Raw genomic sequence first — 24,595 nt, 5'->3', positions numbered from 1 at the left:
CTTTCTAATATCAGAATTAATATATTTTAAGGGTACCCTTTTTGAGAAATTTGACCTAAAAATAGGTAAAATTCAGTTTTTTTAAAGTTTGTCATCATATGTGGGTGTGAATATTTCCACAAATACATATGCTTTGACCGTGATATTGCAGCAATGCAAAGTCATGTAGATGTTTGGTGTACAGGGCAAAGCACCAGTTACTATTGGTTTTTGGTCTTGAGTTATATATGGGCAAAGTTAGGCATAAATTTTATGCAAAACGTTTTACAAGCTACTTTGACACAAAATTGCAGCCGAAATATTGTTTTGTCATAGCCGGTAATAATTTTATCGTGTTTAGCAGCAAAAGTTGAGCTACTATTCCAAATTTCAGCTTCATAGCCAGTATAGAACTCTAATGGCTATGTGCCAAAGTTTGCAAAATCCTCTTAGCTGAAGCCGCAGGCTTGGTGGGACCCCCAGTGAAAGGTCAACAGTGCCCAATGTATGTGAGATCTGGCCCTAAAAATTTACAGAACCTCTTTTCAAACATACATGTACATCCTTATAAATTTTCAACAAAATCGGAGAACGTCGAGTGGGAACGATTTTTAAAACTCGTCCACTTGATGTGGAATGACCCAGGTAAGTATGGGACCAAGGCAGGGGATTTCCGCAGGTAATGCCGCTGGAATAATTGACATGCAGTTACAGTCATATGAAAAAGTTTGGGCACCCTTATTAATGTTAACCTTTTTTCTTTATAACAATTTGGGTTTTTGCAACAGCTATTTCAGTTTCATATATCTAAGTAATATTTCTGGATTGAAATGAGGCTTATTGTACTAACAGAAAATGTGCAATCCGCATTTAAACAAAATTTGACCGATGCAAAAGTATGGGCACCTCAACATAAAAGTGACAATAATATTTTGTAGATCCTCCTTTTGGAAAAATCACAGCCTCTAGTCGCTTCCTGTAGCTTTTAATGAGTTCCTGGATCCTGGATGAAGGTATATTTGACCATTCCTGTTTACAAAACAATTCCAGTTCAGTTAAGTTTGATGGTTGCCGAGCATGGACAGCACGCTTCAAATCATCCCACAGATGTTCAATGATATTCAGGTCTGGGGACTGGGATGGCCATTCCAGAACATTGTAATTGTTCCTCTGCATGAATGCCTGAGTAGATTTGGAGCGGTGTTTTGGATCATTGTCTTGCTGAAATATCCATCCCCTGCGTAACTTCAACTTCGTCACTGATTCTTGCACATTATTGTCAAGAATCTGCTGATACTGAGTTGAATCCATGCGACCCTCAACTTTACCAAGATTCCCGGTGCCGGCATTGGCCACACAGCCCCAAAGCATGATGGAACCTCCACCAAATTTTACTGTGGGTAGCAAGTGCTTTTCTTGGAATGCCGTGGTTTTTTGCCTCCATGCATAACGCCTTTATGTATGACCAAACAACTCAATCTTTGTTTCATCAGTCCACAGGACCTTCTTCCAAAATGTAACTGGCTTGTCCAAATGTGCTTTTGCATACCTCAGGCGACTCTGTTTGTGGCGTGCTTGCACAAACTGCTTCTTTCGCATCACTCTCCCATACAGTTTCTCCTTGTGCAACGTACGCTGTATTGTTGACCGATGCACATTGACACCATCTGCAGCAAGATGATGCTGCAGGTCTTTGGAGGTGGTCTGTGGATTGTCCTTGACTGTTCTCACCATTCTTCTTCTCTGCCTTTCTGATATTTTTCTTGGCCTGCCACTTCTGGGCTTAACAAGAACTGTACCTGTGTTCTTCCATTTCCTTACTATGTTCCTCACAGTGGAAACTGACAGTTTAAATCTCTGAGACAACTTTTTGTATCCTTCCCCTGAACAACTATATTGAATAATCTTTGTTTTCAAATCATTTGAGAGTTGTTTTGAGGAGCCCATGATGCCACTCTTCATAGGAGATTCAAATAGGAGAACAACTTGCAAGTGGCCACCTTAAATACCTTTTCTCATGATTGGATACACCTGGCTATGAAGTTCAAAGTTCAATGAGGTTACAAAACCAATTTAGTGCGTTAGTAAGTCAGTAAAAAGTAGTTCGGAGTGTTCAAATCAAGAAATTGATAAGGGTGCCCATACTTTTGCACCGGTCAAATTTTGTTTAAATGCGGATTGCACATTTTCTGTTAGTACAATAAACCTCATTTCAATCCAGAAATATCACTGAGTCCATCAGTTATTAGATATATGAAACAGAAATAGCTGTTGCAAAAAAAACAAATTGTTCTAAAGAAAAAAGGTTAACATTAATAGGGGTGCCCAAACTTTTTCATATGACTGTATGTGCGGCTGCGGGATATCCGCAGTATATTCCGCAACCGCACATTCCGCAGCGTGGACACAAGCACTCTACATGTCCCATAGGATAACATGGGGAGTGTCTGTACATGCTGAAACCTGTGGATTTATCTGGAAAATCCAGATAAATCCGCAGGTTTTCCGCAGCAAAATCCGCAGAAGCAAGCTCCCGTGGGCACATAGCCTTAGGGTTTTGAACCCCACTCACACATAGGGCTCTGCAGCCCACACCAGATTGGGCTCTGCACCCCACACACACATAGGGCTCTGCAACCCTCCCCCCCCACACACACACACTACCCCCATAGGGAACACATGTAGGCTACATTCACATGACCGTTCCGTTTTTGCGGTCCGCAAAAAACGGTCCATTTTTTTCACGGATGCATCAGTGTGTCATCCGTGTGCCTTCCGATTTTTCTTTTTTTTTTGCGGACCGCAAAAAACGGAAGCAGCAAGAAAGATAAATAGATGAGTAGATATAGAGATGGATAGATAGATATAGAGAGAGAGAGGGATGAATGAATGAATGAACAGAGGGATAGATAGATAGATAGATGAGAAAGACATATATAATGTCCTACCCCCTTGCATATTTTAAGCTGGCACCCTTTAGTGACTTTCATGTTGCACTAAAGGGTGCCTAGCCTTGTATTTAGCCAAAAAATAAATAATTAAAAAAAACAATGTGGGGTCCCCCTATTTTTTGTAGCCAGCTAGGGTAAAGCAGACGGCTGCAGCCTGCAAACCACAGCTGGCAGCTTCACCTTGGCTGGTAATCCAAAACAGAGGGCACCCCACGCTGTTATTTTAAATTAAAAAAATAATTTAAAACAAAAAACACGGAGTCCCCCCCAAATTGGATCACCAGCCAAGGTAAAGCAGACAGCTGTGGTCTGGTATTCTCAGACTAGGGAGGTCCACTGTTATTGGACACTCCCCAGCCTAAAAATAGCAGGACACAGCCGCCCCGGAAGTGGCGCATCCATTAGATGAGCCAATACTGGCGCTTTTCCCCAACTCATCCCATTACCCTGGTGCGGTGGCAAACAGGATAATATATGGGGTTGATGCCAGCGTAATCCAATAAGGGGGTCACACGACGATCCATACCATAGTCACTGTCCCAGTCAATGAAGAACAGAATGTTCCCCATTGGCTGTGAGAGCAGTGCAGTGACCTGAGCTAACATCAATAGGTCAGCCCAGGTCACTGCAGGGGATGACGAGCGCTGCTGTCAGGAGGTTGGATGAGATCATTACCTGCTATGACAATCTCCTGTACTCCTGATGTCAGCGCTGTCACTGACTTCTATGCCTGCCGCGTTATCAGCAGTATCGCGGGAGCCCGTGACGTCACCCCTAGTGACATCTCGGGCCGCCCGCAAGACGTGACGCAAGAACGCAGGGGGCATAGAAGGCAGTGACAAGCGCTGACGTCAGGAGTGCAGGAGATCGTCACAGCAGGTAATGATCTCATCTAACCTGACAGCAGCGCTCGCCATCCCCGCGGCTGCCCGCACTGCAGTGTGAGAAGCTGCTGATACTGCAGCCAGACACTGACACACTGCAGTGCGGGCAGCCGCGGGGCTGGCGGGGGAGCGGGACACAGACTGCACGGGCACCCGACGGAGATCACACAGAAGTGCTTCTGTGCGGCTTCCACGGATTTTGCGGGCCCTTTGACTTGTATTGAGTCACAGTCCGTTATTACGGAACAAAATAGGACACGTTCCATAATAACGGAATGGACATACGGCATCCGATGTGTTTTTTTTGTAGGATCGGATGCATACGGAAGTGTTTCCGTGTGTCCTCCGATCCTACACAAAAGACATTGAAAAGATGGTCCTGTCCGTGGGTCCGCAAAAAAACAGAACTGACCAGGACAAATGGACCGGTCATGTGAATGAGCCCGTAGGGAATTCACACTCACCCGTCCTCGGTCCCTGCCGCTGCTGCACATTCGTCCGCTGTCTGGTCTGGACATATCAGCACAGTAGTGACATCACCGCTGTCCTGAACTGTCAGACACAGACAGCGGGACAATGCTGAGAGGCAGCACTGCACTCCTTCTCATCAGTGCTTTCAAATGTATCGGCATCTGTGATGCCGATACATTTGAATGTGCGATCCTGAGCAGGGAGCTCGCTGCTGGCGGTGACACCGTAGGCAGCCGCCAGGCCCCTCCCCCAGGTCATGGACCCCACAGCAGTGCCGGGGGAGATTGCGGGGAGAGGACGGGGTGCGGGGGAATGTGTGGGAGGGTGCAGGCAAGGGGGGCGGGGACTACACACACTGTACCTGCCCAGCAGGACGGCAACATGCTGTTCACAGATTTGCATGTAAACATGGTCCTGCCCATGTTGACATGAAATGACCGGAAGCAGCAAAATCGCGGCAGGAGCGGTCACATGACCGCTCTGAGCCAGGGGAGAGGGGCTGAGAGCAGGGCAGGTAAGCAGTCACTATCTACTTAAATCACCCAATGTAGCCCAATAGGGAAATAATAAAAAAGAAGTCAAAATAAGCCGGATATCCCCTTTAATTCCTTAATCTAAATGATTGATAAAGATGTTGAACAACACGGGGCCCGGGACAGAGCCCTGTGGTACCCCACTTGAGACAGTCTAACAACTGGATGTGCAGCCATTTATGACTACTCTTTGACTCCGATCACTAAGCCAGTTACAAATCCATCTAACAGTTGCCTTGTCCATTCCACACTTGGTCATTTTTTCAATAAGGATTGTATGAGATACTTTGTCAAATGCTTTGCTGAAGTTAGGATATACTATATCTACTGCATTTCCCTGATCCACCAAGTCAGTGATTTTGTCATAGGAGGAAATTAAGTTAGTCTGACATGACTTGTTAGTTACAAACCCATGCTGGCTCTGGTTAATTACTTCCTTCTCATCCAGGTACTTGCATAAATGTTGTTTAATAATTTGTTCAAAGATCTTTTCTGGTATGGAAGTCAGGCTCACAGGCCTGTAGTTCCCTGGGTCCACCTTCTTCCCCTTTTTGAAGATAGGGAAAACATTTGCTCTTCTCCAGTCTTCTGGAACTTCTCCTGTTCTCAAAAATTATGAAGAGTGGTTCTAATATTTCCTCTGCTATCTCCTTCAGTAGCAGAAATTATATATATATATATATATATATATATATATAAAACCGTGCCTGAAATGCCTGAAACATGTTGAGACTATAATTCAACCATCATGATGTTTTAAAAATTTTCTGAATAAAGATGAAGATTTTAATTATGGGACTCACCACTTTATCCTTTTACATATCTCCTTCAGTACTCTGGAGTGTAATTCATCTGGACCTGGGGACTTGAATTCATTAATGTTTGCTAAATATTCCCTCACTATCTTGTTATGATCCGGAACCATGGAAGATCACCACAAATCATTGGCAAAAAGGTGACAAGAGCCTTGGCAACTAATCTGGCCGCCATCCCCTTACTAACCAACACAACTAGAAGTACCCGAGGGGTGAACTAACATCCTGTGCACCGCGAACCCAGCCGGAGAACTAACTATCCTAAAGGTAGGAAAGATGAATAACTCTCTGCCTCAGAAAATAGACAAGAATAGCAAGCCCCCCACATTCAAAGACTGCGGTGATATAGGAAAAACACAATACACAGGTAGATGACAGGATTAGCAAAAGGTGAGGCCCCCGCTGACTAAAATAGGAAAGGACAGGAAAGGGACTGATGGTAGCCAGAGAAAAACCCTGCAAAATACAAACTTCCTGATAGTACAAAAAGGCCCTCAGATCGCTCGATCTGAACTCCGTCCTATACCAGGTGCCCTTGTCATACCAATGAACAGAAAACAAGAATTATAACAAATTCAACAAGCCATAAACACATGGACCCAAAGGAGCAATACTCCACACAGAACTGCAGGGAGTTCCTCAACAATCCACTGAGGGGAAAAATCCCTGGAAGGAAATAAACTGAAACCAACCACAACAAATGACAAACCCAGATAAGCAAAAGAACCAGGCAATAAATAAAGAGCAAGAACTTATCTGGAGTGGATGTGATGTAGAGCAGGATTAAGCAGGCTAGAGATACAAAGAACAACTGACATCCGGCAACAGCCTGCAATCAGACCCGGACTTAAATAAGCAGTGAGTTAGGAAAGGAAACACCCACTGCACAACCCACCTGGTCTCTGTCCAAACCCTTCCTGGTCACCAGAGGGAGCCTCCCAGCAGCCAAGGCATAACTAACATTCACAACAGTACCCCCCCTTGAGGAGGGGTCACCGAACCCTCACCCACGCCACCGGGTCGCTCGGGATGAGCATGATGGAAGGCGCGAACCAACCTGTCCGCATGAATGTCAGAAGCCACAACCCAAGAGTTATCCTCCTGCCCATAACCCTTCCATTTCACAAGGTACTGAAGCTGACGCCTACTGCGACGGGAATCCAGAATTTTTTCAACCTCATACTCCAGATCCCCTTGTACCAAAACAGGGTCAGGAGGCGCTGCTGCAGGAACTGCCGGCTCCACATGTTTCTTCAACAAGGACTTATGGAAGACATTGTGAATCTTAAATGACGCAGGCAGAGTCAAACGGAAAGATACAGGATTAATAATCTCCGAAATCTTATAAGGTCCAATAAATCTGGGCTTAAATTTAGGAGACGGAACTCTCATAGGAATATTTTTAGAGGACAACCACACCATGTCCCCTACTTTAAACCGGGGACCAACAGTCCGACGCCGGTTGGCAAACTTTTGGGCAGTTTCTTGGGACTGAAACAATTTATCTACTACCTGACCCCAAATCTGCTGCATTCTGTCGACCACAGAATCCACCCCCGGACAGTCAGACGCCTCAAGCTGCCCTGAGAGGAACCTAGGGTGATACCCAAAATTGCAGAAAAAGGGGGACACCAACGTGGTAGAGCTAGCTCTATTGTTAAGGGCAAATTCAGCCAAAGGCAAAAACGAAACCCAGTCATCCTGATCCGCAGAAACAAAACACCGTAAATAGGTCTCCAGGGTCTGGTTAGCCCTTTCAGTCTGACCGTTGGTCTGAGGATGAAACGCCGAGGAGAAAGACAGCTGAACACCCAATTTGGAGCAAAAAATCCTCCAAAACCTGGATACAAACTGCACCCCTCTGTCAGAAATAATGTTTTCGGGAATACCATGCAAACGGACAACATGTTGCAAAAACAAAGGCACCAACTCTGATGAAGACGGCAACTTAGATAGGGGAACCAAGTGGACCATCTTGGAGAATCTGTCACAGATCACCCAAATCACAGTCATTTTCTGAGAGACGGGAAGCTCTGAAATAAAATCCATAGAGATGCGTCCAAGGTTTCTTAGGTACAGGCAAAGGCAATAATAGCCCACTAGAACGTGAACAACAGGGCTTGGACCTAGAACATACTCCACACGACTGCACAAAACGACGGACATCTCGGGACAGGGAAGGCCACCAAAAAGAGCGTCTCACAAGATCCCGAGTACCAAAAATGCCAGGATGACCCGCCAAAACAGAGCAATGAACCTCAGAGACAACTCGGTCTCTCCATTGGTCTGGGACAAACAGTTTCCCGGTAGGACATCTCTCAGGTTTATCCCCCTGAAATTCCGCCAGTGCCAACCGCAGATCAGGCGAAATAGCCGAGAAAACTACACCATCATTCAGGATAGTAGACGGTTCGACAACCTCCAAAGAGTCAGCGCAGAAACTCCTGGAAAGGGCATCGGCCTTAACATTCTTGGTGCCCGGCAAAAAAGAGACCACAAAATTAAACCGGGTAAAAAACAAAGCCCACCTGGCCTGCCGAGGAATCAACCACTTGGCCGATTCCAGATAGATGAGATTCTTGTGGTCCGTAAGCACCACAACTTGATGCCTAGCCCCCTCCAACCAATGCCTCCACTCTTCAAATGCCCACTTCATAGCCAATAATTCCCGGTTCCCCACATCATAATTCCGTTCAGAAGGAGCAAACTTCCGAGAGAAAAAGGCACAGGGCTTAAGTTTACCCGAAGTAGCGTCTCGTTGAGACAGAACAGCACCTGCTCCGATCTCCTCCACACAGAACTGCAGGGAGTTCCTCAACAATCCACTGAGGGGAAAAATCCCTGGAAGGAAATAAACTGAAACCAACCACAACAAATGACAAACCCAGAAAAGCAAAAGAACCAGGCAATAAATAAAGAGCAAGAACTTATCTGGAGTGGATGTGATGTAGAGCAGGATTAAGCAGGCTAGAGATACAAAGAACAACTGACATCCGTCAACAGCCTACAATCAGACCCGGACTTAAATAAGCAGTGAGTTAGGAAAGGAAACACCCACTGCACAACCCACCTGGTCTCTGTCCAAACCCTTCCTGGCCACCAGAGGGAGCCTCCCAGCAGCCAAGACATAACTAACATTCACAACACTATCTCTTTGTTTATTGATGGCCTGGATTCCGACAATAGAACGGTGAAGTTAAATTGATTTTACATTTTCTTTTTCAGAGAAAACAGATGCAAAATAACAATTTATAAGTTTGGCTTTCTCAACATCATTTTTTACAACTTCACCATTTTCATCCTGTAAAATTCCTATAACATCTTTGACTTTTCTTTTATTTTTTACATCAACTTCAAAATTCTTTTTTATTGCTTTTGACATCTCTTGCAAGCCTTATTTCATTATCAGCTTTGCCTAATCTGATGTGTGCCCTGCAGGTTTTGCAGACGGTGTTATATTCTTCTTTAGATATGCCTACCTCTTTCCATTTAATAAACATTTCTTTCTTCCTTTTTAGCATGTGTTTAAGTTCTGTGTACATCCATCCTGATTTCCTTAAATGCTTCCTATTCTTCCCTCTTTTAGGGATTGTTAATGATTGCGCTTTTAGAATCCTCCTAAACCTCCCCCCTCCTTATATACACGCACGTGCGCACACACTATGGCGCATCCGACCCTCAGGGGTAGCATTAGTGCACTCCTATTAGCCAAGAGTGATCCATCAAGTATGGAGGGGGAGGACGATTTTGACGACCATCAACAGGTTGTGACTTGTCGCAGCTATTCGGTAGCAAGGGAGACAGTGTGGCGAGAGGTTGTGTCCCGCTCTATATAGTGAAACGTATTCCATGTCTGTATACAAGGGGATAGCAGAAATTATTTTTTTGTCTGTAATTGTGGGGGACTTTAAGGTCCTCCTACTAAGCGGGAGCCCCCAATATGTGAGTGGGCCTTTATCAGTCGTCATACTGCTTGACGGGCTGTTGGGGCCGTCATACTGCATGATTGGCTGTGGGGACCGTAATACTGTGTGGCGAGCTGTGGGGTCCGTCATACTGCGTGGCGGGCTGTGGGGGACATCATATTGCGTGGCGGGCTGTACGGGCCGTCATACTGTGTGGCGGGCTGTGGGGGCCATCATACTATGTGGGGACTATGGAACCCATCACACTGACAAGCCATGATACAATGTGGGGGCTCTGATACTGTCTATGTGTGTGGAAGCTTTTTAGGTACATCATGTTGTGGGGATATTGTAGTATTATTGGCCCTGTGAAGACTTCATACTTTGTTGGAGGCAGTGTGGAGTCATCTTAGGAACTGTGTGCGCACTAGGCATTTTTTTGTGTTTTTTTTGGTGCAGTTTGTGTTCCCAATCTGAATGTCTATCTTCATGCCAGCAAAGTTGGCAAGGAAAATTCCACAGTTTCTGGAAATCTCCTTCCAGTGAGAGTCTGCTGAATGTCAAATCAAAAGTTACTGAGTGCTAGCAGGAGGAATTCAGACCACACAAAGATTAATGGAATAAACTACTCTCTCAGCAGGAGGTGCACACCTAGTTGTTGCTTTATTGTTATTTTCAAGCCTTTTTATAGAGCAATAGTGGGTTGATCTCTTAGAAGAATTTCTAGCAGTATGGCATTGGTTATATTAGAAGCACATGCAAAAAGCATAACATGTTTATGTCCATAATTGGGATTTTCTCTTCAGTCATAGCTCGCAAGGTCCTTATCACGTAGAACCTCAGTTATGGATCCGAACTGGTGCAGATGCAGCCAGTCATCATCATCAACGTCTTCATTCTGTTCCCATCTATTAGACATCATCTGCAGACTTTGGTGTACACATACAGTACTTGTTCAGTATCAGGAAACAGGCTCCATCTTGTTACTCATATACAAAAGAAAGCTTAGTTATAGAAAAGCATATATAAAAATATATTGTATTCTCACAGTACCCCCCTAAAATATTTTTCTATCTGCTTCCCTAAGGCTATGTGCGCACGTTGCGTCGGTGTACCTGCAGTTTATTCTGCACGTTTTCCTTCCCTTGGTTTTTGACCAAATGGCTTTTGACCATTTTTTAGCGCTAAAAACGCATGCGTTTTTACCGCGTTTTTAGTGCGTTTTTAGCGCTTTTTACCTGCGTTTTCACCTGCGTTTCTGCAGATGCGTTTTTGAGATCAAGACACTGAGAAATAAAGTTGAATTAGTCAAAAAGAATGAAAAAAGAGAAAAAAAGTACAAAATAAACTTTTAATAAAATTATATGGGAAATTATCAATTTTAATGTAATAATAGTGGTTATGCACATTTTAACAGAAAAATAGCTAAAGTTTATTATTTTTTAACATTTAAATTTTCGGTTATTGTGTGTGTGTAAAGGAACATTAGAACCCATTACTTTTTGGCCAGAAAAGCATGCGTTTTTGGAGCCAAAAACGCAGTTGAAAAGCAGGTAAAAAGCATGAAAAACGCAGGAATTGTGATTTTGGTTGCTTTTTGCCATTTCTCATTGACTCCAATGTTAAGGAAACGCTGCAGAAATGGCAAAAACAACTGACATGCTGCTTCTTTTTCAGCATGGTTTTTGACCACAAATATGCAAATTAAACGCTGCAGAAAAAAAAGCAAAGTGCAGACAGGATTTCTGCTTTTCCCATAGACTTTGCTGGAAAACAAAAACGCATGCCTTTTTGCCCAAAAACGCTGCTGCCAAAAACGCTGCAGAAACGCGGGAAAAAACGCAACGTGCGAACATAGCCTAAGTCTAACCCTATCTGAATTACCTTTGAATCGGACTGGTCTTGAGCGGGTAGGATAGTGGAGTCCAGAAAATCTGAAGCAAGGGCGTATACCTTATTCGGGACTTATGACAATCAAGTCTGCCACTTTTCACCAATAAACCGTACCTGGTCTACACAATCCACTCTGAAAATCCAGCGTCAGAAAACAGAACTAGCCAGACATATTCCCAATTTCACACAGAGAACAATTTCAGCAGTCACTTACGTTTTCAGGTTCTTTAAGGTCACCCAGGAGGAAGGGGATCCAGTTGTAGAGATAGACCCATGGGACCAACTAGACTACCCCAGGCTAATAGGGGCCACCCAAGGACACAGATAAGAGAATGATTATAAATCAAAACTTTTACTGTAGCCTGTTGGAGTTGGTCAGGTTCCAAGTTGGGCGGTCCGCAGTCACCACAGGGATCTCCGATGTCTCATAGGTCTCATTTCCTCTCTGGAGCGATCCGAGTCCCGGCACCAACTGATAAGTAAAATTCCACAGTTTCGGGAAATCTCCTTCCAGTGAGAGTCTGCCAAATGTCAAATCAAAAGTTACTGAGGGCTAGCAAGAGGAATTCAGACCACACAAAGATTGATGGTATAAACTCCTTTCAGTAGGAGGTGCACACCCAGTTGTTGCTTTATTGTTATTTACAAGCCTTTTTATAGAGCAATAGTGGGTTCATCCCTTAGAGAAGAATTTCTAGCAGTATGGCATTGGTTATATTAGAAGCACATGCAAAAAGCATATGATGTTTATATCCATATTTGGGATTTCCTCTTCAGCCATAGCTCGCAGGGTCCTTATCACGTAGCACCTCAGTCATGGATCCGAACTTGCTCAGATGCAGCCAGTCATCAACATCTTCATTCTGTTCCCTTGTATTAGACATTAGCTGCAGACTTTGGTGTTCACATACTTGCTTCCTGATACACAGCAATAATCAAGAAACAGGCTCCATTTTGTTCCTCCTGTATACAAAAGAAAGCTTAGTTATAGAAAAGCATATAGAAAAATATATTGTATTCTCACAAAGTCAATGGGAATTCTGAAGTGCTGTGCACATGTTGCGTAATTTTTACTTGCACATTTGGTGCAGAAAATAAACTGCAGCATGTCAATTGTTGGTACGTTTTTTTTCCTGTGTTTTCTATATTTAGCACTTCCACCTATTAACTTCATTAAAAAAATGCATGGCACAAAAAAGAAAGCGTTTTTAACAAGTTTTTCTGCCTGAAGGTGCAGATTTCATGCTGAAAATGTGTGCACCAAATTTGCAGCGTGCGCACATACTCAGGCTGGTTTCACACATCCGACTTTTCGCCAATTTGCCGGATTCGGCGCACGCCAGTACAGTGTATACAGTACAATGGCAGCGCCGCAACTTCAGGGTCACATACTCCGGTCACATGACAGCATGTGACCGGTGCTTGTCGTGCTGCCATTGTACTGAATACACTGTACTGGTGTGAGCCCAAACCAGCGAAAAGCCGAATGTGTGAAAATAGCTTTACTGTGCATGTGGGGTTTCACTGTTTGTGGGTGGGGGCATTTTTGAAAGCATCATATTTTATAATAGCCATAAAAGTAAAATTGATGATGAGAACACTAAGGGGCTCTGAAATTCAGCATGTCAGATCCTTGCCTGCCCTGATATCATCTCTCTTAGGCCACCAAATACATTACATAGTTGACCATACCCCCAAAATAAGTGTTTTCATCCTACTTTAATCTAATGTATATGGGGGCATTAAGAGGTCATTATTGGACACTGCCTCTGGCCCGGTCTAATAGATTTTTCGTACATTACAGGCCCAGAGGCAATTATTAGGCATTTAGTTACCATAGTAACTTAATAGCCCCATGATGTCGAGTACTTAAGGGAAGAAGGAACATTAAGCTAGACTCATCTTCTTAGATACCATGTTTGGTTTTGACAGCAGCAAGTGATTAAACTGCCAGGATTATTGTTGCAGTTACACCCATATCATCCCTGCGATCTACAAGTTCTAGTCTGAGAAAAAGTTAGACATTTGTTTTGTTTTTTTAGATTGTGTTTAAAAAGGAACAAATTATGTATTAAGCTTCTTGCATTCTTTTTTTACTACAAGGTTTGTTGGTGCTAATTCTTTTGGGGAAAACACAAACATCTGCTTTTTTCTAGTGTTTTTCTTGTAATATAGGAAAGCCTAAGGCTTGTGTGTGTAAAAAAAAACCCCCAAAACTCGTAAATCATTGTTCATGGAGACTTTGGAATCAAATAACTACTCTGCATGGTGTTTTTGCAAACAAAAAAGCGTTAAAAAAATTACTCCTGTCTCTGTATGTGAATCAGACATGAGATCTGACGAGATAAAAGATTACAGCCTAGGGAAGACGGAGAAACATTCATATAGGCGGCTTGTGGTGATGGAGTCATTGACGGACTCTGAACAAATATGTTTATAGAGACGTAGTAGGAAATGAAGATGTCGTCCTCATCATGAAGTCATTATTTCTCCTCTCACGTATAATGAATGTCTCCTGCAGTATTGCTAATCACGATTCTAGTGTCGGTAAATGAAACGAGAATTAGTGATATGGAAGATGCCTCTATGAGAAAGCTGCCGACTCCGAGGAGGAAATTGCTTGTTATGTGTGTGGCCTAAATATATAGGATTTATTAGTAGATGTAAAAAAGAAAAGCTGAATAAATCTCCTGATATGTTTCCACTTATTATCTCCAGTAATTGTATTATTACATGGGATCTTCTTCCCATTCAGAGTCCTACAATATCGGAACCTCTCAGTGGAGATCTTCTATATAAGGGAGTTTTCCTGATTGACCCATCAAAGATGGATAAGGACAAGATGGCGGAGAGGATATTACACCTCACCCTAGAGATCATCTTCCGGCTTACTGGAGAGGTGAGAGATTCTGAGGACGTCACATTACATCATTCTTATCTATGGGAATAACAGATGGACAGAACTGGAGAGGTGAGGACTCTGGAAATGTCTGTAGTGAGATTTATTACTGTGTCTCTCCATAACCAGGATTACACAGTAGTGAAGAAGACCTCTAGTGAGCGCTGTCAGGACCCTGTGTCTGAGGGATGGGGAAGACCCCTGAGCCCAATCACAGGGCCTCCACCTCACACCCTGATACATGAGGACATCAATGACCAGAAGATCCTAGAACTCACCTACAAGATGATTGAGCTGCTGACTGGAGAGGTGACACTGCTGGGAATGCTGGGACACTATACAGTAACGTTATGAAAGGATGGGGGGATGATGGTATTATTGTATATGTCAGGTTCCTATAAGGTGTCAGGATGTCACCGTCTATTTCTCCATGGAGGAGTGGGAGTATTTAGAAGGACACAAAGATCTGTACAAGGACGTCATGATAGAGATTCCCCAGCCCCTCACATCACCAGGTAATAGACAGGATAAATACGCATGGTCTATAATTTTCTGTATGTAAGGAATGAATTCAGTCCCTGAATCCTGAATGTGTCTCCTCCAGTTCTATCTAGTAAGAGGACAACACCAGAGAGATGTCCCCATCCTCTACTTCCACAGGACTGTAAAGAAGATCCAAATGTTCCTCAGGATCATCAGGTAGATGGAGAGAAGGAGTCATGAAATCTCCCTATGATGTGTAGATGGCTGTGAAGGTCTTGTGCTCAGTCTTGCTTTCTCCACCAGTATTATATTTTTATCAGTTTTATACTTGCGTAATGAGAACGGTGGAGATGGCAGGATTAGAGGTGATCATACATGAGACTTCTACATCTGTCTGTGACTTGTTTCAGGGTGAAGATCTGACCCATATTAATACTACAGAGACATATGTGAGGGGTGATGAGCGGTGTAAAGAGGAGATTCCTACATATGGCTATCCAGGTGAGTAGTAACCACTAAATGCAAAGAAATCACAGATTCTTCAGTCATTTGCTGTGGCTGCTTTATCGGTGGTGTTGTTCGGCCACATGACAATCATGTGATCACCCAACACACAGGCTTGCTTCACTGCATGGTGTGCGCAGGCACCCCAGTGATTGGCGCTCCCGGGAAATAAAACAACGTTGTCTCACATAGTGTGACCAAAAAGCAAACTCTCCCAACGGAAATGCTCTGTTTATGGTCAGCTGTATGTGGGCGGAGACCCGAACAGGCCAATCCTTGACTTTCCATAATGCTCTTTACTCGCGTCGAGCTTGTTTGACTGACCAGCTCGAATTGAGGAATGAGCATTCGAGCATATTAGTGCTAACCCTATAAATAATTTAAAAACACAGGGTGGGGTCCTCCCTATTTTTGATCGATCACAAAACAAAGACAGGTGTGGGCTGGGAAGGTGCATTGTTATTTGGCCTTTGTCAGCCTAAAAATATAAGCCAGTAGTCGCCCCAGAATTGGCGCTCCCCAATTTTGCCCTGGTGCTGTGGCAATCAGGGTAATATTTGTGGGGTTGATGGCAGCTGCCATCAAGCTCAGGGGTTAGTAATGGAGAGTAGTCTATCAGACACCTCCATTAATATCGCAGTAAGTGTAGAGTTAAAAAAAAAAAACCACACACACTTAAACAATTTTTTTATTTGAATGAAGACTTCTCCACACTTTCCATCGTTCACCAATTTGTTATCAAAAATGTTCCCACAAATTTCTAATGTAATCTACAATTCCAACTCCAGCTACGGTGAGTAACAGTAAAGTACAGCTGTTCACAGATGCCGGGTACAACAATAAGGGCGGCTTTGCACGTTGCAACATCGCACGTGCGATGTTGTTGGGGTCAAATCGAAAGTGACGCACATCCGGCGTCACTTTCGACATCGTTGTCTGTAAATTCCAGGTGATACGATTAACGAGCGCAAAAGCGTTGTTATCGTATCATCGGTGCAGGCTCCGACTTTTTCATAATTACGCTGCCGCGACAGGTACGATGCTGTTCCTCGTTCCTGTGGCAGCATACATCGCTGTGTATGAAGCCGCAGGAGCGAGGAACATCTACCTGCCGCCGGCGGCTCTACGGAAGGAAGGAGGTGGGCGGGATGTTTACATCCTGCTCATCTCCCCCCCTCCGCCGCTATTGGCCACCTGCCGTGTGACGTCGCTATGACTCCGCACGACCCGCCCCCTTAGGAAGGAGGCGGGTCGCCGGCCAGAGCGACGGTCGCAGGGCAGGTGAGTGCATGTGAAGCTGGCGTAGCGATAATTTTCGCTACGCCAGCTTTCACAAGATATCGTACCTGCGACGGGGGCGGAAACTATCGCGTGCGACATCGCAGCATCGGCTTGCGATGTTGCAACGTGCAAAGCCCGCCTAACTCTCAGCAGAGCCGCCAGCTCAACACTGTGCAGATTTTGTCGTCGGACCCCGCTAAAGGGCTGCGGAGGCTGCAAAAATGCTGGGATACATCTTTGACTCCTAGGTTAATCCTCTAAAGTAAAAAAAAAATTAAATAAATTAAAAAAACAGAGTGGGGTCCCTCCTATTTTTGTTGGCCAGCCAAGGTAAAGCAGACAGGTTTGTGGGTTAAAAATGCTCAGTATACTACTAAATGAAATTCTTGTGGGTTTTAGTTTGCCAATTGGTGTCACATGTGAGGGGTTTCTGAATTTTTTTGGTACCTCTGGAGCTATGGAAATTCATAACGTGTCCAATTTTGCCTTTCAAAAGTCAAGTAGCGCTCTTTTCTTTGTGAGCCCTCTCAAGTTCCCAAAAAGCAGTTTTTGACCACTTATGGGGTATCATCGTGTTTGAGAAATTGCGTAACAAATTACAAGTCTATTTTTTCTTATTACCCCTTGTGAAAATTACAAATTTGGGATTAAAACAACATTTTTGTTGAAAAAAAACTAAATTTTTCGTTTTCACATTCAAACTATAAAAAGTTCTGTGAAGCATCCATGGGTTCAAAGTGCTCAACACACCCCTAGATAAATTCTTTGAGGGGTTTATTTTCCATTACGGGGTTACTTGTGGGGGTTTCTCCCGTTTTGGCATGTCAAGGACTGTGCAAATGAGACATGGCGTCAACAATCTGTTAAACCCAAATTTGCACACCAAAAGTCACGAAGGCCTTTTTCTTTTCCAAACTCTGCCATGAGCCCAAACAGACATTTTTAACCACATAAAGGGGTATTGCCAAGCTTGGGATAAATTATGTAATATATTTTAGGGTTTCACCTTGTGAAAATGAAACATTTGCCGCTAAATCATTATTTTAGTGAAAAAAACAAAATATAGGATTGGTAAATTTCCTTGAAAATTTGCTGCTAAATTTTAAGCCTTCTAACAAGCTCCACTTGCTCGGTGATGAACAAAATAGCCTCGAACAGAGGTTTTCCATCCATAGATTACACAGCTATATGAACTTGAAGATGTTGGATGGGAATTTGATAGCTATCCACAATGGCCTGTTGTATAAAGTTCCCAGCAGAACCAGATTCCAGATAGGCCGACTCTGTGAATCGGTTGTTACCACAGGATACGGATATGGATAAGGACTGAGAGGTCTTGCTCTCACCTAGGGTAGCCTCTCCTACAACCCCTAGGCTTGGAAGTTTCCCGGCTTCTAATGACAGAAATGGATCAAGTAAGTAGGATTTCTGAGGTAGAAGCATCCCTTTGTGATGTGCCGGTCTTCCTAGCAAGACTTTGCCAGGTTCACACGATCTACCTCCATTGGCTCAGAAGAAGCATCGATGACCACGGGTCACTGCATGATGGGTCTCTGGAAGGTAGCTGCCAGGTGAAACTATCTACGATCTGGAAGGCTGGGACTGGCAGAGACGTGGGATTCAGCAAGTACAGCAGGCACAACTGGTACAGATGGGTACAGCGGATACTAGGACACAGATAAGCGATAGAGCACACAGAAAGACTACAGCAAACGGGAAGGGATCTGACAATTAGCAATGCGTCTTTAAGGACAGATCATATTGAGCAGGCACCTCCAATAGGGGGATGGTACCTAAAATACCTAGTGGCTCTCAGTCATAGGCCAAGAGGCATTTCCGGGTTAGGGCATGCTGGTGCTATAAGAACAGGTTCAAGTGGCTCGCCTTCGTGTGCTTCCAGGAGACCTGCATGGAGTGTGCAGACGTACGGACCCGGGGACACAGTAGTTACCGTTGAGCGGCTCAGAGGGTGAGTGTGCTGGCATGTCTGCCCAGAGGAGGGTGCTGGACAGTACAGGGACTTTGGTAATGGCATAGCATAATTCATGTTAGAGATGAAAGCTAAGTGACGCTACTTGGGCTATGATGCAGTGCCACTTAACCATGTTACGGTTTATACCAGGGGTGGGGAACCTCCGGCCCGCGGGCCGTATGCGGCCCGCGATGACTTTTTCTGCGGCCCCCGGGCTGATTCCCGGGGACTGCAGTGCTGGGGAGGCAGCCGCATCTTGCTGGCGGCTGGCCCTTTAAAACCCCACACAGCGCGTTCAATGCTGAATGCTGCATTCCCTATACCTGAAAGACTAAGTCCCCACGCTGGCACTGCCTACGTGAGGACGTAATTTGTAGGTGGAGTCGGCGTGAGGTGCCCTACAATCAAACAAGAGGATTGACTGCCAAATGCCAATCATCCCCCAGGTCTTACTGTGCCGGGCAGCGCTCTGTGCTCGGCGGCAGCTCTTCCTGTTCCCGGCGGCTCTCACTGTGCCCGGTGGCGGATGCTCTCCCGGCTGCGGCGGCGGCTCCCTGTACCCGGTGGCGGCGGCTCCCTGTACCCAGCGGCGGCGGCTCCCTGTACCCGGCGGCGGCTCCCTGTACCCGGCGGCGGCTCCCTGTACCCGGCGGCGGTGGCTCCCTGTACCCGGTGGCGGCTCCCTATACCCGGTGGCGGCTTCCTGTACCCGGCGGCGGCTTCCTGTACCCGGCGGCAGCTCCGTGTACCCGGCGGCTGCGGCTCCCTGTACCTGGCGGCGGCGGCTCCTTATACCCGGCGGCGGTGGCTCCCTATACCCGGCGGCGGCTTCCTGTAACCGGCCCCGGCATCCTGTACCCGGCGGCAGCTCCGTGTACCCGGCGGCGGCGGCTCCCTGTACCCGGCGGTGGCTTCCTGTACCCGGCGGCAGCTCCGTGTACCCGGTGGCGGCGGCTCCCTATACCCGGCGGCGGCCCCCTATACCCGGCGGCGGCTTCCTGTACCCGGCAGCGGCTTCCTGTACCCGGCGGCGGCTGCTCCTCTCTGTGCGCGCCGGCAGCACTCTCCGTGCCCACGGCCACCTCCAGCGCTCACTGATCCAAGCCTCACCCAGTTCTCTAACTGTCTCCAAGCTCCCCCGGGTCTGCCTGTGCCCCCCAGCGCTCTGTGCCCCTCTTTCTCCCCAGTGTTCTGTGACCCCCCCAGTCTCCCCAGTGATCTGTGCCCTCCCAGTGATCTGTGCCCACCCAGTCTCCCCAGTGATCTGTGACTCCCCAGTGATCTCTGTGCCCCCCTCAGTGATCTGTGTCCCTCCCCAGTGATCTCTGTGCCCCCCGTCTCCCCAGTGATCTCTGTGCCCCCCCAGTCTCCCCAGTGATCTGTGCCCTCCCCCATTGATCTCTGTGCCCCCCCGTCTCCCCAGTGATCTCTGTGCCCCCCCAGTCTCCCCAGTGATCTCTGTGCCCCCCCCAGTCTCCCCAGTGATCTCTGTGCCCCCCAGTCTCCCCAGTGATCTCTGTGTCCCCCCAGTCTCCCCAGTGATCTGTGCCCTCCCCCATTGATCTCTGTGCCCCCCCAGTCTCCCCAGTGATCTCTCTGTCCCTCCCCAGTCTCCCCAGTGATCTGTTCCCCCCCCCCAGTATCCCCAGTTATATCTGTGCCCCGAGCCTCTCCCAGGTCTGTCTGTGCCTTCAGCATCTCCCATCTGTCTCTGTGCCATCTGTGCCCCCAGCGTCCCCCAGGTTTGTCTGTGCCTCCAGCCTCTCCCATCATTCTCTGTGCCCCCAGGGCTGTCTGTGTCCCTCCGGCATCCCCAAGGGCTATCTGCCCTTGACTATGTATATAACCCCAGCAATGTTTGTGCCCCCCAGCTATGTCTGTGCAACCCAGTGGTGTGTATATACCCCCAGTGAAGTCTGTGCCGCCCAGAGATGTATGTACCCCCAGTGACGTCTATGCCCTGCTGCTTCCCTAGTGATGTATATTCCTCCCAGCCCTCCCCAGAAATGTTTATGCTCCCCAGCTATGTCTGTACTCCCCATCAATGATGTAGATATCCCCCAGTGATGTATGTACCCCCCAATGATGTCTATGCCCTCAGCCTCCCCAGTGATCTATATTCCTCCCAATCCTCCCTGAGATGTATATACAGCAGTCTCAGCCAACTCAAACCTGGAAAAACAGTTGTGAAAAGCAACAAGATCAACATCGCCTAATATTACAGCTGCACCAAAGAGTAGAAGCTCCAGCCGCCACAGTGAGTTAATTGTTTGACCAAATATATTAGGGTAATTTTCAAGTTGATAGTTTTGTGCGGCCCCCGAAGGTTGGTAGAAATTTCAAAATGGCCCCCGGCAGAAAAAAGGTTCCCCACCCCTGGTTTATACTCACAGTTTTTGACTACAGTAATTAGTGCTCAAACTACTCTGATTTAACCATTTCCAACAACCAGTTTTGTGTTAACTAACCAGACCCCATTTTTCAAATCTGACATCTGTCACTTAGTGATCACTTTCGATGCTTCTTTTGATTCCAGTGATTCTGAATTTTTTTTTTCTGTGACACATTGTACTTATTTTTAGATTGATACAGTTTGCATTTATTTTTGGAAGTACCTGAATATTGCGAAATAATTAAGAAAGATGTTACTTTGAGACTTTAAATGTTTATGCTCTTAAAACAGATAGTGGTACCACAGAAAATAGTTAACAAATAACATTTACTGTATTTCCACTTTAGGTCAGCATCCTTTTTCCAACATTCCCCTTTAATTTTCTCTACATCCATTTATTTTATTTTGGATTATAGGAGGTTTATGAATTTAGCCACAAGTTTTTATTTGTTCAATTAAATTCACAAAACCTTTTGGTTTAAAAAATTCACAAAACCTATTTTTCAGGTAGAAAGTCACTTTTGAAATTGCTCTGAGGGGCCTAGATATTAGAAAATTGCATTCTTCATAGTATCTAAAACCACATGCAGTAATCAACACAAAGTGAAAAGCAAAGGTTTTATTTTTTTATAATAAAATGTTGAAGGAGCCCCATTTCTTTCATTTTCACAAAGGGTAATAGGAAACAAATGGACCCTACAAATTATTTTCCAATTTCTTTTGAATCTGACATTACCAGATATCTGTTTGTACACTACTGTCTAGGGACATAGCCAGGCTCAGAAAGGAAGGAGCACAAATTAGCTATTTAAACTCAGATTTTGCTGGAATAGTTTGCAGGGACAATATAATGGGAGCACTTTTTGTGTTAACCTGGCAGCTCAAAAGATGGCTACCACGAACAACCTTGGCACTAGCTTCCAGGACCTAGGAATTTCCTTGCCTTTAACCCTTTAAGACTATATGCGCACTAGAGCTTTTTACCCGCGGATTTACCCGCAGATTTGCCGCGGAAATTTCTTGAGAAATGTCTGCAATCTTTGTGCAGACATTTCCCAGCAAATTCTATGGTAAAAAAAATAGCTGTGCGCACTGGTGCGGATTTTTCTCAAGAAATTTCCTTGAGAAGAATTTCTCGAGAAACTTTCTTGAGAAAATGAACATGTCCATTATTTCCGCAGGTACCCTGCGGATTTCGGCAGTACAGCCTGCAAAAATCCGCAGGGAACCACCCGCGGGAAAATCGCGGCAAATCCGCGGCAAATCCGCATGCGGATTTGGTGCGGATTTTTTCCGGAGGTCCGGAAATCTTTCACTCCCAGAAGTTTCTCAAGAAATTTTCTTGAGAAACTTCACATTTCTAGTGCGCACATAGCCTAACCCCTATACATGGATCTAGACTTACTTAGGGAACCAACAGGGTGGGGCCCCGGAGTTTGCAGTGGTTTTGTGGTGCAATAGGGCAAGAAGAATAGTCAGGTTGCTGGGACCGAACCAGGAGGGCAGAGAAAATATAAAATCAGAATACGCAAGTGTAGTCAGTAAACAGTCCGATGTCGCAATAGGAAATGTATACACAAGCCAGGAGCTGAGCACGCAGGACTGAACCAGAAGAGAACAAGGCTATATCTGGCACCTCCCAGCTGTATTGTTACGGTTGCTGTGGCACTGGAGACTATATTCGGATTTCTTGCTACTGCACATGTGCGAGCACTGGAGACTATGTTTGGATTTCTTGCTACTGCACATGTGCAAGCGCTGGAGACTAAGTCCTATCTTGGAGTCATTGCACATGTGCGGGTGACATCATCGCTGACACGAGGTCACATGTCTCTGACACCTTCTAAGCTGATTGGCCGCTGGTCATGTGCTTGTGACACGTGGTCACATGTCTCTGACACCTTCTATGCCGATTGGTCGCTGGTCATGTGCTTGTGATGTTTTGCTCGGTGATAGGCCAGCGTGACGTCATTGTTGTCATTCTGGCAGCGGATTGGCTCTGGTGTCCTCCATCTTGGATGAGGCACAGAGTCTATATAAGACCCTGATGCATGCCACCCGGCGCTCAGTCCTCTTGGTTCATGCATGAGAGTAGACACTCTGTGCATGTCCCTCTAGGCATCTCTCTGTCTATGTTAGGTGAGCGCTACCGGCAGGGTAGCGTTCTTATACCTTACAGCTTCGGCTGCGGTCCGTATCCTTACCGCTCAGTGGAGCGGACATAGGCAGGTGCCTGAGGCACATAGTCCGGCTGGGCCTTGTGATTCTACTCGTAGGTGGACGTTGCCGCTAGGGTAACGTTCCTTATACTGCGTCTGGCAGTTGTTCGTATCCTCGCACACTAGGGGAGCGAACATAGGTAGGAGCTTTGTGTGGCTTATGCTGCTGTCCGTCTCTTTTGCACCACTAGTGGAGCGGACCTAGGCAGGTGCCATATCTAGTGGTTCGTGTCCTCGCACACTAGTGGAGCGAACGCAGGTAGGAGCTTTGTGGGGCTTACGCTGCTGTCCGTCTCCTGGCACCGCTAGAGGAACGGACCCAGGTAGGAGCCATTTCACACTCACTGCTTTTGTCTCTGTGACCATTAACAGAGACCATACCACACACCCTCCAAGTAAGGGAGGAATTGCTTTATTTTCTAATTATATTCCTCTGAGTTTAACAGAGGTATTGCACTCTGCACTTGTGCTATTACTATTTACAGTGGCACACTTATATACCCCTTATCCTCTGCCATAGTCTGCAGCAGAGTCTTTGCACAGTGGACCCTGACTGTCTGATATTCCTTTGGGTTTTATTATCAGACAGCCCCCCGTAACACGTATGCTTCAAGCTTTAGTAGGGTGTGATGCTTTCCAATTTTCTGAAGCAAGTAGCTGATTACTCCAGCTAGAGTGCATACACACCTATACTGTCGAGCTGGACGGTACTACTGGTCCCGGCCACCCTAATTTTAGTGGCTGGACAGAGCCTGTACCACCCAGAGCTTCTGGTTTTGAAGTCTCCATCACCAGTGCAACCTGCATCATTATCAGAATCATTATGGCAGTGCCTGGTGACAGAAGCAAATGTCACAAGAGCAGATACCAAAGGAAATGTGACACACCATTTGCAGAAGCCCTAATGTGACAGAATGGCAGAAAATCAGAGCAGTAAAAAGTCCCATAAAGTGACTCCATTTTGGAAATTATAACCCTCAGTGAAGTCCTTTATAGGAATAATGACTATTTTGAATGCACAGGCTTTCTCCAGAAATTAGCATGCAATGGATGTTGGCGAGTGAAAATTGCATATACCGTATGTCATTTTTTTACCCCACACATAGTGCCCAGATTGTTCTCCAGGAGACACGCACACCTTAAATTAAGCGGGTTCTTCTCACTACAGCAATGCCAAATACATGGATGCTAAATGTGGTTTGGTCTCGCTGCAAGGCTCAGAAGTGAGGGGGTGACTTGACTTTGGGAGTGCAGATTTTGCTGGATTAGTTTATGGAGGCCATGTCGCTTTTCAAGAGCTTTTAAGCCACTAATAATAGGGGAGCTTCTGTTTTTCCTTTGACAGATGATGGATCTTAGTGGGGATTTGTTTTTTTATGGGATTAGTAGAAATTTTTACTGGTATCATTTTCAT

The 24,595-nt window shown here is 45.6% G+C and overlaps 1 protein-coding gene across 1 annotated transcript in view; it reads left to right on the top strand.

Moving 5' to 3' along the window:
- LOC142312943 (uncharacterized) overlaps positions 1-24,595 on the top strand; it is a 275,262-nt gene that overhangs the window by 90,111 nt on the left and 160,556 nt on the right. The window contains 5 exon segments of the mRNA XM_075351931.1: positions 14,150-14,330; positions 14,460-14,639; positions 14,722-14,845; positions 14,935-15,029; positions 15,224-15,314. Of these exon segments, the coding sequence (XP_075208046.1) occupies positions 14,150-14,330; positions 14,460-14,639; positions 14,722-14,845; positions 14,935-15,029; positions 15,224-15,314 (671 nt within the window).

Source organism: Anomaloglossus baeobatrachus, chromosome 5, assembly GCF_048569485.1.
Source record: "Anomaloglossus baeobatrachus isolate aAnoBae1 chromosome 5, aAnoBae1.hap1, whole genome shotgun sequence".
NCBI classification, from domain to species: domain Eukaryota; kingdom Metazoa; phylum Chordata; class Amphibia; order Anura; family Aromobatidae; genus Anomaloglossus; species Anomaloglossus baeobatrachus.
This window is presented reverse-complemented; position numbering and strand designations above follow the sequence as displayed.